This window comes from Anoplopoma fimbria, chromosome 10 (assembly GCF_027596085.1).
Source record: "Anoplopoma fimbria isolate UVic2021 breed Golden Eagle Sablefish chromosome 10, Afim_UVic_2022, whole genome shotgun sequence".
Taxonomy (NCBI): Eukaryota; Metazoa; Chordata; class Actinopteri; order Perciformes; family Anoplopomatidae; genus Anoplopoma; species Anoplopoma fimbria.
Genome location: NC_072458.1, coordinates 11,273,557 through 11,291,215, shown reverse-complemented (window position 1 = coordinate 11,291,215; position 17,659 = coordinate 11,273,557). Strand labels below are relative to the sequence as shown.

Below are 17,659 nucleotides of genomic sequence, written 5' to 3'. Positions count from 1 at the left end.
CGTACCCACTGTATATATATAAAAATGAGGACTTTTTCGATATACACACAAACAGCGTATATATATAGTAATACAACATGTATTACTGTCGTAAATATATAGTAATATAACATGTATTACTGTCGTAAATATATAGTAATACAACATGTATTACTATATATTTCCTAATTTTTTGTGCGTTTCAAGTGTCGATTTTCCGCTTGTTGAATGCATACGGTCTTTCTAAAATAAACTTCCTTCTTTACAGGAAACAGCGTAGTTAGGTTTCAGCAACAAAAGTACTTGGTTAGGATTGTGGTTTGAGTAAAAATAACTACAGAAGAGATGGTGGTGTGCTGGGTGAAAGAATATTTTTTTGTTTGAAGAAACGTACCAAGTCACTGACAGATAAACGGACAATGTAACATATGTTAAGTAGACAGCGTGAAGGTCACAGATGGGACAAACAACAGCATCGGCTGGTCAACCATCTGTGTGTCAGCTAGAATTAAGGTGGCATTACGGCCATTGCTTTCATGCAGGAACAGACATTACACCAGTCAAAATGAATATAATAGTCCAAACATAAACTTTAGGGTACTTTAGGGTGCCTGCAGAAAAGTTAAATATGCCAATTTCTTAGCATGAATACATTTTGAATAGGGCTCATGATGTACAGTGTGTTTTCTACAAAGCCAAAGGTTGCTGCAGCAGAGGTGTGATATGCAGGAGACCCTGACTGAGGGTCCGACGGTGGGATTAAAAGGGATTGGAAAGGAACTTCATAGCAGGTTGAAGACAAAGCACAAGGCCGTGCTGACAGAAGAGCTGTCACAAACCTTTCTGACCTTCATTTTTGAGACACTTTGAGGGGTCAAATGAAGCTCAAAACCAGTGTCAGAGAAGCCTGACTCACAATGCTGCTTTAAAAGCAACAAACAAACAGCTCCGTGTCCGGCGTTAAGGCCATCTCCGGGTTATCGGATAACTCGGACTAGTGCAGTTCATTCTGACCCTGGATGTTTAACCAAGGCACAGTCGATCATTAACAGGAAACTGTTGTCTCTTTGCTGTAAATTACCGAGGCGGTGAAGAAAGCAACATGGAAATTTGTCCTGTCAAATTGTGGCTCGAGAAGGCAATTTTGCGCCTGCTAAGAGCACAATGAAACCCAACACAGCCAGTGTTGATGCAATAAAACGCGCAAACTTTATTTCTGTGCATAAACATCCTCGTCAGTTGTCAAGGATGTCGGGGGGGATCTCCGTCTCCATGTATCGGCTTTATGGGTGTAAACATTTTCCACCTTGTTAAACGTACCCCCCCACACACACACACACACACACACACACACACACACACACACACACACACACACACACACACACACACACACACACACACACACACACACACACACACACACACACACACACACACACACACACACACACACCTTTCACTGCAGTTGTTCACCATTTATCACGCAGCATGTTCTCCACTAAAGACCTGTTGGGCTCTGGTTCGAGGAGCCTTTTTATAAAGACAGGAGGAATGCAAGAGTCAGTTCTATAAACACTGGTGTTGCTAACAAGTCTAGGCATTTTCAGGGGCACGCTGAAACGCCAACGCCACAGACGCATGACAAACACCACGTACAGTCTCGGTGGAGACACCGGTATGGAAGAAGTATCCAGATCCTTCTCACACACTGAAAATACTCCAGCACAAGTAAAATTAAGGAACAACACTGCTGCATTAACGTGTATGTTGCAAATTAACTCCTTTATATACTGTTTGATTTACAGGTATTCATCATATTCTATAAGATCATCAAATTTATGTATCGTTGCTGTCCCTGTGAGAACAACGTATCTCTAAAAAGAAAAACTGTCCTCAGCCCAAACCCTGTCCTCAGCTCTGTGACGATGTGTTTTTTAGCGGAACCAAGATGCTTTTAAAAGAGTTTATTTAGCTGAAGAGGTTAGAGATCTGGAGATACAGGGTTTTACCAGACAGGAAGGAGATGAAATACTGTCATCTTAAAACAAACTAAATCTGTCAGACAAATGTAGTGGAGTAAAAAATGTACAATATTTACGTTTGAGATGTAGTCGAGTAAAAAGTGCAATATTTAAATCTGAGACGTAGTCCAGTAAAAAGTGCAATATTTAAATCTGAGATGTAGTTGAGTAAAAAGTACAATATTTACCTCTGAGATGTAGTACAGTTAAAAGTACAATATTTACCTCGGAGATGTAGAGGAGCATGAGTATAAAAATGTATAAAACCTGTAAGTACCTCAAATATGTACTTAAGTGCATTATTTAAGTACTTATTTTCTTTCAATCAGGGGAAGACACTACGAGCAGGAGGAGAGAGAGAAACTACAGTCACTGAATGTGTACAGACGGAGAGTGAAAGCAGCAGAGAGGTTCATGAACTGCACTCATTTTGAAAGCGGTGGGTTTTAACTGCGGGTCACATTTTTCCGTTGTGACTAACTAACTAACCAGGCCACACATCCTACAGCATGCTGCACAACAACCACTATGCAGATTTAAAGCACTTGAGAAGTGAGCTCCAGGTGTGCACCACAGGAGAAATAATTATTTAATGTATTACACTTATCTTGACTTCTGCTTGCTTTGCCCAACCAATGGTACAAATCTCAAAATTATTAAAAGCAGGGAAAAAAATCTTCACATTTGGGAAGCTGGCACTAAGAGATGTTTGGCATTTTCGCCTGAAAAATTACTAAAACAATTGTAAAGATGTTGCAAATTCATTTTCAAGTACAGACAGATCTACTCACTTAGAAACACAGAGAGTCCTGTCAGAGGAACTCCACTGTTCAGTGTGAATAAACTAACTTTTTTTTGTTGGTTTTACACTTTCTACTGTGTTCCATTAAGAAACCCTAATATTTTATGACCTCACAGTTTGCCTGGGAGCTTATTATAAGAAGAGTATTATGAGAGTAGGAGAGTATTGTGTGTCTTTCTGCTGCTGTCCACAGAGAGAGACTGAGTATGTCTGAAGGGGAAACTACTGTGTGTCTCTGCTTAGAGACCAGCTGTGGGACAAAAGTAAGCAGGGACTGGGAGGGGGTGGGGGGGGGGGGGGGGGGGGGGAGTTCCTAACTTCCTGCATTGCTGCTCACAAACTGCGTCATAGGACATGCAAACACCAGGAGCTCATGAGCTGTATGATGACAGCTCCAAGGCGGGTTAGAAATTGGTGTCAGTGTTAGCTGCAAAAATGTTTGCAGCACACGCCAAATTTGAAGAAATTCCCAACATGAAAAAAGAGAGCCCATAACAACGCATTTCTTTTGTTTCTCTGTTAACAGTGTGTGGTGGTTTATTATCTTTCAGAATTAGAATACAGCCAAAATGTTCTCCCAAAGCAGCCCCCAAAGATTCATCAAAACAGACTCAAAGTTCCTTCCTCTCTGCCCTTTGTATTGATCCGTTCATGTTATTTCTGCATTGGAAAACAGAGTATTTCTTGTTAGGGCAGGTGATAAATCAATTTTATGATTGGGCAACTTTTTAGCAGAATCACATTGTGATGACAGCATCACAATTAAGCTTTCTAAAAATAATAATTCCTGGCAAGTTGTAATTATAAGCTGTTTTTGGTTATAATTGTGCTTATTCAATGAACTTCAAATAATAAAAAAAAAAGGAAAAGAAAGCCACCATGAAACTCACCATGAAACTATTGTTGAATAGTTTTGAATATCCGTTTCCTTTCACTACTAATCTGGCCTTAAATACAACTCTAATAACTAATTATGTTTTTTTTGCTTATTGATCAACAGCTCTCTTCCACAATGCCAACAGAAACCAATCATTAAAAGCTTCTTAATGTCAAAGTTTATTGCTGTTGTATTGGATAATATAAGATTGTAACTACTGATCAGAGGATTTACTTTTTGTATTCAATAAAGTTCACACTGGCTTTTTTGGAAATGCTGGTTTAAAATGATATGTTGTATAATATGAAATAATATTCAAAGTGCAAATATACACTCTGAGCAAAAGTGAAGACAAAATCTTATCATAAAAGTTCTCAGACTGCAGCTTTCCAGACAGCATGCTTGTACTCGTACCCTCCTACGCCTGCAAGAACGCAGCGCCGCCTTAAATTCACCTGATAGCCGGGTCGGGACCGTGTCAATAAAACAACTCGTTCTTTGTGTCCCCCGACAGGACCAAGTGTGTCAAGTCAAGTTTCAGACGGCCGAGAGGGAAAAATGTTAATGTGGTTTCTTTTATACCAGCGTCAGACTGCTGCCAAGCCTCTGAGGCAGAAAGGCCCGAGAAGAGCTGAGGCTTCCCATCATCCAGCCAAAACTGTGTGCTGAGGTAAAAACAGCGTTTACGTCGGTGCTGAGATTAATTGCTGCTATAAAGCGAAAAAAATACAATGTTAAAGTCTCATTTGGCTTCAAGTGCAGAGATTTTTTTTAAATCTATCCTCAGGCATTGAGCTTGATTAGCCAATGAGAGGGCTTTAGGGCAGTCTGATGAGAGTTCCCAGGAAAAAAAACATTCTCTATAGCAGGGTCCAAGCATGTGATAGCATGCAAAGCAATGATCACTTCCTGTCTGATGAAGGAAAAGCCTTGAGTTCAGTACGGGGAGGAGAGGTGATCAACTGGGTCAAAGGGAAAAACAAGAAGCCAAACAAATACCTCAGCAAGTTATCAGAAGATGAGGAAGTGAACTGGGTACTCCCCACAACATGTTGAGTAATTTCTCCAGAACTGGAGACGGCAAGTTACATCAAGATTGAGCTAGCACCTCTAAGACACTGTGCTGTGTTTGAATGAGAGACAGTTGCTGCTTCTACTGCCTTTAGATTTAATTATTTACACAATTTAAAACAATGTAAATGAAGGCGGGGGGAGGCCTCAAAGAGAGACAAATTGATGACAAAAAGACGCAACAAGATGCTAAAGAGACACAGCATGAACATAAAGAGACAAAAACAACCACAAAGTGACCCAAAAGGGCAACAGAGACAAACAAAACGACCACAAAGAGGCACAACACAACGACAAAGAGACTTAAAATGACTACAAAGAGACACAAAAAGCACAATAACAAACTACCATAAAGAGACACAAAACATCCACCAAGACAAACAGAACAACTAAAAAACACACTGGAAAAACAACCAAGAGTAAAAAAAGACAAAAAACAACCACAAAGGGATGCAATACGGCTACAAAGAGACACAAAACAACTAAAAGAGGGGCAAAATGGCTACAATTAGACACATAATGCACAACCACCACAAAGAGACACAACACAACCACAGAGATACGTAAACCCACAACAACAGATACACAAAAAGCACCATGATAAAAAACACTCATAAATAGACACAAAACGACCACAAATGATGAGGTTGATTTGTGTCTCTCTGTATCGGGGGTCTTTAACCTATGTTGGAGGGGCGGGGCTTCTACATGTCTCTGCTCAGGGGCGTGTTGTCTCATAATCTGTCTGTAGCTGTATTTCATTTATTTGTCATTCATCTATTACACTGAATAAACAATGTCACTATGAATAAAGTACAGTTTATTATTGCAGAGAACCAGGGTTTTCAATATCAGCACACTTAGACAAATTTTACAAATGCCACCTTCTTTAAAAGTCTCAAAACCAGCCCCTGAATTTAGGATCTTCAACCCCAATCACATTACTGTTGATTATACTCCTTTCACGTCCACATCTTTTACCCTCAAGTATAAAAATCCCAAAACACTGCAGCAGCTGCAGCTCCATTGTCTGCACCACGAGAGAAGAGGGAACAGGCACCAATAAAAATAGAATCACGTTTTATTTTGACGCTGTTTCTATCGTCCTCTGTCGGGCGATGTAATGCACTGTTCTAAAACTTAATTATTTATGTTGTTTGGCCAGTGAAAATAAAAGCACAGGAAGTGTTTATATGATGAATAAACAGAGGGACTCTGGCCGGCCGCTCACAGACATGAGGAAATCTGTCGTGTGGATCTGCTGCTGGGGAATGGCAGTGATGCACATTTTCACACCCAGCGTGTAACGCTGCAAATTCGTGGATCTGTGAACTGCAAACGTCTGTTGACACGTAAATCTGTCAATTCTCAACATAACACGAAATCCCTCAAGCCAGTTGGTCGACTGTGTTAGCATGGGGAGATGCTGGAGCTTCACCATGTCAGCCTTGTTATATTCAATATGTTGTTCTACTGCATTTTGTTATGTTTTGCAGTTGATTTCCAAGCGTCTTCTGCTGCACGACAATACGTCTTGTCTCAAAACTGTCTTTTTTTAGAAAAAGGAATATGATGATATTCTATGAGAATAAAAAAGAAAACCACCTATCCTATATTAAAAGACCCATGCCCACACAACACTCTTACTTTACTATGAATAACAATTAGTGCTCAATATGATTTTTCAACAGAAAGTGAAATTACATCGACTCCTTCTCACTCATTGAAAAATAAGAATCATAATCTATCCAAATGCAAGTTGAATTTCTGAAAACAAGATGTCTTACGTTAGAGACACTACCTTGCCATCAGTGGATGAACATGAAAACATCCTTCTGGTGTCACACTACACTGGCATCATTCTGCACAGTGAAGGTCAAACATCAAGGAGACATAACATCAAGGATTCACACGTTTTCAGGTGGAGAAAAAGTATCTCCACCTAGTCTCTGGATAATGTTGGAATTTGCCCTGTTACTGTTCCTCTTCACAAACTTAAAGCCTTTACCTTTTAATCAGGGAAACAATCAAAACTGAACCATTTTCACACACTAAATCAAAATAAAAAGCAGCTAAATTGAGAGCAAATGGTCCAACCGTGTTTGTGAGACTGAATCTATTCTCATATCGAGTTTTATTTAAAAGTTTAAATGCAAAGATTCGTTGCAGACGGTGGTTTATATTTTTGATTAGATCAGATGAGATTTTGTTTAAATCAGATTACAACACTGCTAGATAGGCAGTGCCTTCGGGAGCCATTTGGGGCTCAGTCAGGCCCCGACACATTCTCTCTGTTGTTGTCAAAAGAAGTCAGATTGAATAGATGTCTATGAGAGAATGACCCTATCTCTCACTTGATTTATTACCTCATTAAACATTGTAAACATGAGTTTATGGTCTCAATCTCTAGTTTCAAGTCTTCTTCAATACAACATGATGTTCATTTAGTAAAATATGGTCCATTGAGAGTCAATAGACCATAAAGCAGGGAATGCTTTCAGACGGCTACCTTGTGATGGTCAGGTAGCTACCATGGCGTTTTCCAATCTGGTCAACTTTAACCCTTACACATTGGGTTATCAGTTCATGTTACATTTAACATTTTGGGATGTCTAAATCCTTGTACAGTTGTACTTTGCTGAACTTACTCGTGTCACTTCTTGTTGCAAAAAGTCAAGATGGCAAAGGCAAAAATGCAGAACTTGAGGGCTTTAAAAAAACAGCAGCCCACAAACCAATGGGGGATGTCACGGTGACTACGTCCTCTTCTTATATGTAGTCTACGGGTTCAGTGTCTTGCATAAGGAGACTTTGACAGGCGTTCTGGAGGAGCCAGGAACGGGAACACAGATCTTCAGATTAGTGGACGACCTGCTCTACCTCCTGAGCCTAAGCCACCCATTCTGATTATTGGTGGTATGTTCTTAATGTTATACAAGTTTATCTAAAATTTGATTCTAAAAATAGCAAAATATCAACTCCGCTAACAGTATTGCAACAACCTTGTGTTATATTGAATTGTAACCTCTGTATGATGAGCATTGTATCGCCAGATACAGTCCGATCAACAAGGCATAGTAAAATGTAGGCAGTGTAGGTGTAACGCTCCATAAGAACTCCGATCTCAAGCCCAACTGGTTTAGTATAGAGAAAGCCAAAATTCACAAGATCTTCGTTGTCCTGTGAAAAGCTGGCATCTCCAAAAAGAAAAACAGCTCTGTAAAGATAATCTATTGGATCTTTCATTTCTTTTCGTTGTGGGTAGGTTACAAATTATGATTTCTCTCCTAACGCATAAAAAGGCAGTTAATGTGAAACATTAAAAATCACCAAATTAAGAGCAACATCACTGGACAGCATCATGACGTGTGGTCCAAAAACAAACAGACAAACTACAACTGGCAGGGCCGAGCATCAGCATACCAGTGTTGGCAAGTAGTTTATCATAGTTGGCATGAATAAATCCTGCAATATGTGGCATAATTTAAAAAAGAAAAGAAATCACCCACCACAACGACAGAGACCGTAACCGCCTGCTCTTACAAAAAGTCTTCCCGTAACCGTATTTCAGGACACGTAGGAAGGAAACGATCACACTATTTCTAAGATAAACATCTCAGACCAACAAGATGAAATGACCTCATCACTTTGCTGTCAGAAGAGATGACTGAGCAGTTCCTCTTTAGGCCGACCAACAAATCCACCAGCTGACAGGAAACGCAGGACGCAGCAGAATTAACTCACCTTTTAAGTTCTTCGGGTTGTTCTGTTTGGTGCGCGGCATCTTTCCGCCCTCAGTTCACAGGTGCATCTTGGGGAACCTCTGACGTTGGACCTCGAGAAGAGTTGCCTCCTGAGCCTCAGGGTTCATCTCCAGAGAAAAGACACACACATATGTATATGTTAAGTCAGAATCAGCTAAACATGAACTCCCACAGATCAATAAGGTACTAATGCTGGCCTCGCGGCATGTGGAGCCCTCTGCTCTCACTCGGCAGCAGTCTGGGAGTCCACGACGGAGTCGCTGATGCAGTTTATTCCCCAAACAGGTGTCACAAAACAAGGTTTCATTTCAAGCCTCTGCTCTCTGAGCAATAACGTGCAGTGCAGCTCGGGCTACTGTCCGTGGGAGGAGGTGTGAATATGTCTCCCCCCATATCAATATAACCTCTGCAGCAGCTGCCATCTGCCACTCTGATCTCGAACAAAAGGCGAAGGATCGACCGTTGTTTACGACTGATGTGACATGTCAGTGGTTGTTACAGGGGTGCCCACTCTCCACTTTCACGAATGTTTGGTGAGGATGACGGAGGATGCAAACGATGAGGCCCCTTGTGCTGGTGACAAATGCTTTAGGGGTGGAGGGGGCAGCTGAGGTGGCCAATCTGAGGTTACTATCTGAGAGAGAGAAACCTCCCTGTTGAAGCTCACTGCAGAGAGAGGCAGAGCGTCAAAAGACTGAACCCACCTGTCACTGGGGGGGTTGTTTGCACTCAGATGGCCTTTAGCAAAAAGGAGAGATCAGAACCTCAATGTAAGTTTCATGGAAATTCTGAATGGCAAAAAAAAAGGGGTGGGTTGTTGAAGTGAAATGTTACCAACATGTCAAAAGCCTACAGAGCTACAGCAGCACCAGCGCAGTGACAGAACAAAAAGCTCAACTCTGCATAGACAGATGATCACAACATCACCAGTAAAAATCTGATATAATCATATTTTGCATCACCTCCACCATGTCCCCCAATAAATACACCTCTACCTCGCGCCTGGAGCGATGCACGTTGCAGAAAGATTCAGGGATCAGCCTTTGTCCCCCCCTCTCACCATTATTACATAACACTTACAACCGGATGATGATTTTTTTTTTGCTCCATACAGTTGGTACATGTGGCGCTATGGCAATGACATCACCTCACGGCGGATTTCGGTATATAGAGTCGCGAGCGTGCGTGCGCGTGTATGTGTGCACGGCGGCTGCAGCAGGTCCCAACGAAAAACACATCCAGGTCACACGATTAGAAACGCGCGTCTCACCTGTGATGCGCAATTCGGTTGCGGTTCAGGGATCGACGACGCGGATGATGAGGCGGAGGCGGAGGAGGAGGAGGAGAGAGACGTGCACATGTTTTTTTCTCTCTGGCGCGTCTGTCAGTCGGTCTGCAAGTCTGTCTGTGTATTTGCGCGCGCGCGTGCATGTGCGCGCACCGATATTTGAGGAAACACCCTGATACCGACGCGAGGATATAAAGGAAAACAATAACATACCGGTGACTCAATGCTGCGCTGTAACGCTATGTCCTAACACGGGCAGGCTGGAATGCACTTACAGGTGACTAATGAGGATCCTCGTTCACACCTGAGGATCGACCAGAGCCATATTATGTTAAAAGAAAAAAAAGAAAGCTGGGCAGCAGCAGCGGGCGGGAACGCCAGCACAGTCACGCATTGTCTTGCAGTGTGTGATATAAGCAATAAGATTAAATAGCAGAAAATAGAAATATAGAGTGATGCTGCACAGATTTTGTTTTTTATTCAGTAAAGTGAGATGAGCGCCTGGGTTCATCTGGTGCGAACGTGACAGTAACAGCAGGAGGAAAATAAATAATAGGGATTTAACCTCCTGCAATGAAGTCAGCAAAAACAACGCGTGGGAATAGCGTATTCTGTGCCTGTTGCAACACGTGAACGCCCTGTGCGAGAGGGAGGAGTCAGGGAAAACCCCTCGCTGGCTCTGCAACGGCCGCTCGAATGGGACACTTCCACCGTATCCAAACAAACACCCGCCGCGGCAGAAAAGACCTTTCCGCCGCCGCGAACACATGCACAGTTTTGTCACAAGCAACTGGGGATGACAGTGACCACGCAAACACACTAGAGGGGGGGGGACGGGACAGAAATAGCTCGTGGCTTACCTAAGGTGCAAATAAAAAAAATTGAGCAACAAAGAGCGACCGTGTAGAGAAGCACCACCGCCGGGGAGCTCAAGTTGCCTCCTCAAGAGCACTGTTTGCTGCAGAAGTCCAAAACAACACTGCGCCAAAAAAAAAAAAAGGCGCCGGCTTCCTACGTGAACAAACTACACTTCACAGACGCGTTAAAGTTCACAGCAGGCTACACACCGGACGAGTCACACACAGCGGACACCGATAAAAGCATGTCCGACTTCTCTCGGGCTGCAGCTACCGACAGCGACCTATATCACATTGACAGAACCCCGCCACCGGGCAGCGGCTCCCGGCTCCAAAAAACACAGAAAAACAAATCAAGCGCACTCAAACTGGATTTATTAATACTCACAGGTGCAGGGTTGTAACACACCTTTTAGTGTAAGGAGGAGGTGGGGGGGTTACGGCTCAGTATTTTCTCCCTTCACCTTCTCTCTCACTTTCTATTGCAGGAAACAGACAGGCCCACTGACGTCAACGGGGGTCCCGTCTCCGCCTCCCAGCCACGGGGGTGTCCTCTGCGAGCAGCAGGGGGCTCCCGACGGCCGGTGCGCCACAGCAAGGCCTATGACACTAGAGCCAACATTTCACCCGCGTGTTTTCTTCTGTATTCGTTAAGCTACAGCTCCTCCTTCCCTCGCGGCAGCACTGTATTAATCGTCTCGTGTCGCTTCTAGAGGAGCCGCAGGTCTTGTCGTTTGTCGTAACGCCCCCTGGCGGACCCCTACCCGCTCTCTCTTCTGCGCATACTTTAGGACTGACGGTTTTCCCGGAGGTTCCTTGTTGTCAGGTCACGTTGTGCCCCTCCGCCACTACCGACCGGGCTTTCCCATGCACAAACCCGCAGCAGACTCACAACAGTGGGTCCTTTTTGCAACGGGGCCGGTGCCCGCGGGGATAAATAAGAAAACAAGGATGACCTCTTTGACCTACATTGGTGCTAAACCACTTAAACTACTGCAACTCACGTCCTTGACCAGTTCATTTTTACCAGCTTGGCCTTATTTGCAATAAGGGTGATTAAGAAAGGTAAACTCAGGTGTATTTGATTTGAGTTTCCCTGGTAGTCTTACAACCCAGGCACATTTATGGAATAGTATTAGTTTAATTCTAATAAGGGGAAGTAACTAACCAGTAGAATTAGATCTACTAGTGTAATTAAAAGTACATTGCACAGTTCATTTTGTACTTAAAAAAATGTAAATATAGCATATTGTATTGTTTTTCAAGAGACCAAAAATAAATAGAAGACACAAAAACATCAAACATAAAAACGGAGGCGTGTGGAGGCAATAGAAATGCTCTGAATTTCGAATTTAGCACCTTTAAGATACACACCTTTCTGAGACATGTGTAAGGTCGCATTACTTTATTGTCCCCTGATTCTCTGCAGAATAAACCGTGGACCTCCACTCTGTCTGCTGTGCTTGCTACCCTGCCTCTGCTATACTAGTACCAGCTGGTTTTCCATTATCAATCCACCTACATTTACAGCCAATCAGAACACTTCATTTTAGACTTAATTTGCATAAAACGGTAACATGTATGGTACTGTATATCTGTGTGAAGGAATAATTGACTGTCACAAACCAGTCTCACGCACAGACAAAACACCATGGACTGAAATTACTGTAAACATATATTAAATTTAAAAAACTTTAAAAAACTTTAAAAAAACTATCAAACAAATTTCCATAAGAAAAGTGTGCTAGCTAATGTCACCTTTGCATGTTAGCTAGCTATGAGCTAAGCTAGCTACTGTAAGTAGCACACAAACAAATAAGACACACTGGGAACAGCTTACAAACATAGCTACAAGTTTTAGGTTTGATTGTTTCATGTGCTGAAAAGTGTTTTTCAGTTTCACTGCCAATATTACACAAAAGCAAGTTTGTTTGTGAGCCCATCCCTGAAGAGGCTAGGAGGCATTGATTCTTTGTTTTATGAACAAAATAATAGAAGTTTAAAAATAACAAATGCTTATTTACATTAGCCAAAAAAGGAAAATTAATTTGAATACCTTACCTTTTGTTGACAGCTCTCAAATTGAGTGGCAGGTGATTTCAGCTTATGTTTCCCAAATATGCTAAGGCTGCCATCAGTAATGTTTTGTATTATACCCCACTATTTTTGTATTTTGATCAGAATCGACAAGCCGATAGGTCTAACTCTATTTAAGATAAGATAAGATAATCCTTTATTAGTCCCGTAGCGGGGAAATTTGCAACTTTGAGTAGGCTACACATAGAGTCAAATGACCTTTGTGAATTCACACTCACAGTTACACTTGTGTTTCCCCCACATTAACTCATATTTTCCACAGTAGCTTTATCTTAGTAAGCCGTTTAGGCCGTTGGCTCAGCGCTAGCAAAGAGCAAATGAGGGAAATTTAACTTCTTGCCCAGTTTCACCATGCTTCCAATAAACATGTGAATATACCATGAAACAAGGTTGCCCCACAATGAAACATGTTTTCACAACCCACAGTCGAAGAGAAGTCTTTAAAAAAAAGACAATTTCCCATTTAAACATCTGGAATAGTTTGATTATACTCTTATATATATCTTATCATATTCAATTTTCTTGATACCTTCATGTCACTGGCAGCAGAAGAAACCAGTTGCCTGGGTGAGGACACCGTGTTGTTATTTTTATCCCCTTGTCTGTAGTCCTCTAATCACCGTCAGCGTGAGTTGGTCCAGCAACGATGACACGTCACGGAGACGAAAAAGGTCATGCTATTTTTTGCACACATAGTCAGAAATAGCTCTCAAACAAATGCTTGAATGAATCTAAAGATTTCACCCAGCAACCATGTTCCTTGTAAAGAAATGTGTACGCAGAGCATGTGCATGAGAAAAGCATTGCAGTATAATTAGCATACACTTGACAGGCCATTTTAATTAAAAACAGGCTCATTTTATTGATTGAATGTTTCGGTGTGAGATGAGACGACCAATTGGACTGGACACGCATTTTTTAAAAGGTGCAAATATTTCACATGAAGCGGCAGTTGCTGCAAAAGCGGTCTCCGAGAGACACAACTGCTGCAGTGAGGCAGATCTACCCATTAATAAGTGATTGTGTGACATCCTCCCACCTTCATATCACAGGCTTCCTGCTGACTTCCTGCTTTATGACTCACCTGTTTCAACTGCAACAACTTAAAATGGCAGATTTGAATAGTGGAACTTTATTTTTGCAAGTAGAGCCAGCGATCTGAACATTGATGCAGCATTTCTGCCTGTTTGGGGATTTATTTTTTGTATACACAAGCACAGGGTGTTGATGTGCATGTAAAGTATTTTTTTTCTCAAATACAACAAAGCTTTCTGGCAATTAAAATGATCTAAAATGGCAATGAGACATTGCTCTGTGCGTTCACTGCTGTCTGTACGCCCACATAAAAATTGAGATGTTTTAGTTTTTTTCAGCACAGGATGAAAAAGGCAAAGGAGGGGGAGGGAGTGTGTGTGTGTGTGTGTGTGTGTGTGTGTGTGTGTGTGTGTGTGTGTGTGTGTGTGTGTGTGTGTGTGTGTGTGTGTTTGATGTGAAAACCTTTTTACATAACTACTTTTTTCCTGAGAAGACAACTTGTTTGGTTTGACCTAATGCAATGCAGAAAGTAGAACAACTGCTTCATCCCTCAGCTGCCACTCTGTTAGCCAAAGTCAATGCGAGTACCGATGAGATCTGAGTTTTTTGTGGTTGGAGCTGGACTAGATCCATTTATGTCTTTAGGGTTCAGCAGAAATGCGGTTTTGCTCTGGAAGTGTTTGTAGATTTATTGTAATGAGGTCTGGAGGGGATGAAGAGGTGCTGCGCTTCTCTTCTAATATTTCACCTCTTGGAGAAAATATCTGGCTTTCCATTTCTGCATGGCACATTTCGCAGTTTGCAATAATAACAAAGGCAGATAACACTTAAAATTTGTGGTAATTTCTGAAACAATTGATCTTTGATTTCAAACCAAAGTCGACAGAAGCAGGCTTCTTATTGCTTGGCAAGCGGCAACCTCCGGTTCTAAAAATACCTTATATCGTTCTCTTGAATACCTATGTTGAATACACTTCCTGTAAGTCGCTTTGGATAAAAGCGTCTGCTAAATGACTGTAATGTAATGTAAAAAGTGTAGCCAATGCAGAAGTGCCTTAAACTTGCATTCTTTCTATTGGCCATCAGGAGGAGACTCCTCCGGTTGTAAAAGAAGTCTGATTGTATATAACCCTATAAGAAAATTACTCTACTTTATCTGTTAACTTAGAAAACATTGTGAACATGAGTTCATGGTCTCAATCTCTAGTTTCAAGTACTCTCCATTACAGTAATGCATACAGGTCTCTACCGCGGTGTCGTCCGGTCCAGGAGTTGTCATTGTATGCGTCTTACAACTTTAACCCTTTCACAGTGTGGTTTCAATAAATGAAAGTTGAAAGTAACATACTGTTTGCTGAAAAAGTGTCTGATTCAGCAAATGCTTTTAGCTCCACCCTCTTTTGTCACTTCTGGTTGCAAAAAAACAAGATGTCAACAGCCAAAAGCTGAATTCAAGGCTTCAAAACGTCACGGTGACATCATCCACGTCTTATATTCAGTCTATGATGCCACACTGTTTTTTCCACGGTTCATCATTACCATTTATGTTTCTGTCCACTGTGTACACATCACATCTGTTGCTCCATCGAAGGTTTCGTTCTTTATTTCATCCTCAAAGAATTCTTTGGGAAGTTTTATCTGAATTGGCACGGTATTGCAGTCCAAAGTTAAAAAACTTGTTATTTGAAAGAATTTACAACCGGATATAGTACGCAATAGATGCTACTTGCATTACTAGAATAATTACATGAATTACCAGACACAAAATAATTGTATTTCATGTATTTTGTTCCATCACCATATAGCATCAAAATATCATTGATGTTTTGTTCTGCCGTCCTGCCATTCCTTCAAACTGTTATTTGTGTCTTTTTCCCTGTGCCGTCCAGAAGGTGTTGTCTATCTGCCCGATTCCCTTTGAATGCAGCATTGGACTTTTGTCCGTGCAGCAACATAATCACAGTCATATTAGAGAAGGGGACTTCCTCAACGGCCCCCAAAGCAGTGTTAGTGTACGGCAGCCGGGGCTATTAATATCTTGTAGTGGTTACAGAAAATAAGCACAGCTGCCCAGCAGAGCTGTCTTCCCCGAACAATAGCCTCTTATGTGAAGGGGAAGGCGCTGCTGTTTGTGTCCTTCTGCAACCAATATTCATGGGGGGTTCTTGTGCTGTTCTTTTTCCTAATCTTTGTTTCCCACTGCATCAAAGATAGATATTTATTGAACGCGACCTTGTAAAGAAAGACAGTATTCTCGAGGGAATGCCTGAGTGTCCTATTTCTCTTGGCACACAGTGAGGCGTTTTGGATAAAGATTTATGTTGCTAAAGTATTTATAGGGCGGCATCCTTTCATCTCACTTTTTCTTTTTTCTTTCCTCCGTTCACTTCCTATTGCTGCAGATTTACAAGGAACTGGCCACAAACACCCTGCATAAACACAGCACAATGGTTTTGACACCCAAGCTGTCCCATGGAGATAAGCTCTACCTTATACCACATATCACACCAGACAGCTTTCCCTTTAAACACGATACAGAATGCAGAATCAGAGCACCCAACACCCCAACAAACTATATATATATCTGGGTTTTCATTTTAGAGGTACCACGCATGGTCGTGAATGGTAAATTATGAGGCTAAAATGTCCTCTGCTCTGAATGTAAATTGTATAATTAAAAGGTTGTTATTAATCATCAGTGCAACAAAGGGTTTATATAGACTTTAAAATGTCACTGCTGTAAACTGGATTGAGCAAAACGTCTGTTTCTGTGTTTTCTCCACGGGACAGATACAAGACATTGCTGGATGCTTTGTTTACACCGCACCATATGATGTTACATAACTGAGGCTGTTGACACACACACACACACACACACACACACACACACACACACACACACACACACACACACACACACACACACACACACACACACACACACACACACACACACACACACACACACACATTACAGTCACCAGGAGGAGGAAGGATCTCCACTATGATGATGATCCACCCCGGTGTTGTTTCATGAACAAATTAACCACATTTTATTTCCTCGCACTCAAACAATGCTGTTATTTATGGCCTCGCGTCAAAGCGCATGCAAGCTCTCACCCAGGTTAGCCGCCACCCACAATGTGCGCGTCGTCAGCAGCTGAATGGCAACAGTGTGAGTTGGTTTTCATTACTCTGTGAGAGCAATCAGCTCCACTAGTTGAATGCAAGGTCAGGGAGGCACTCCTGCCTCCCCAAGACTCACAATAACAACCCCAGGCATCCCCACGCAAGAGCTGTCTCTTTGTGTTGAAGGGTACGCCGCTGAGTGCTCGCTCAGCTCTCGACGCCGTCTCAGAGCTCCATTCACACGCCATCTGACAGTCCATTGAACCGGCCTCTGGACCAGGAGGCAGAAATAGGATCTGGGCCTTCCCCCTGCCACTGTATCTGTCACTAAACTGATCAATTAAAAGCCTTTTTTTGTCCCATTGGGCAGTTATTCCACCCATTTCCAGTTTCAAAAGAAAGCAGTCCCAAAGTATGAAAGTGACAACTTTTTACATATTTCATATAATGGCATGCCACTCAAATTACAACTGTAGCTTAAAGAAAGTACACTCTTAGAGAGGGGGGGGACAAAATCTGTAACTTGACTTGTCACTTTGGTTCACACTGAAATATCTCATCAGCTACTTGATGATTTACCACTAAGTTTTGTACAGACATTCAGGGTTTCCAGAGGATAAATCCTTCTCACTTTAGTGATGCACACACTTTTCACCAAGCCCCACCAGTAGGTCAAACATTTCCCATATTGTGTTAAGTTTCTCAACATCTTATGAACGGATTGCATTGAAGTTTT

The 17,659-nt window shown here is 41.9% G+C and overlaps 1 protein-coding gene across 6 annotated transcripts in view; it reads right to left on the bottom strand.

Moving 5' to 3' along the window:
* The window catches only part of hivep1 (HIVEP zinc finger 1), a 67,598-nt gene that overhangs the window by 41,876 nt on the left and 8,063 nt on the right, over positions 1–17,659 (bottom strand). The window contains exons 1-2 of one of the 6 annotated variants that reach the window (XM_054605813.1): positions 12,037–12,098; positions 8,498–8,624 (exon numbers count right to left, since the gene is read on the bottom strand). In XM_054605813.1, coding sequence (XP_054461788.1) covers positions 8,498–8,537 — 40 coding nt within the window. In that variant the 5' untranslated portion in view covers positions 8,538–8,624; positions 12,037–12,098. Of the gene's footprint in view, positions 1–8,497; positions 8,625–10,018; positions 10,103–10,665; positions 10,761–11,050; positions 11,196–12,036; positions 12,099–17,659 lie in introns of those variants that run through there. The other 5 variants (XM_054605809.1, XM_054605811.1, XM_054605810.1 and 2 more) reach the window with 5 other exon arrangements.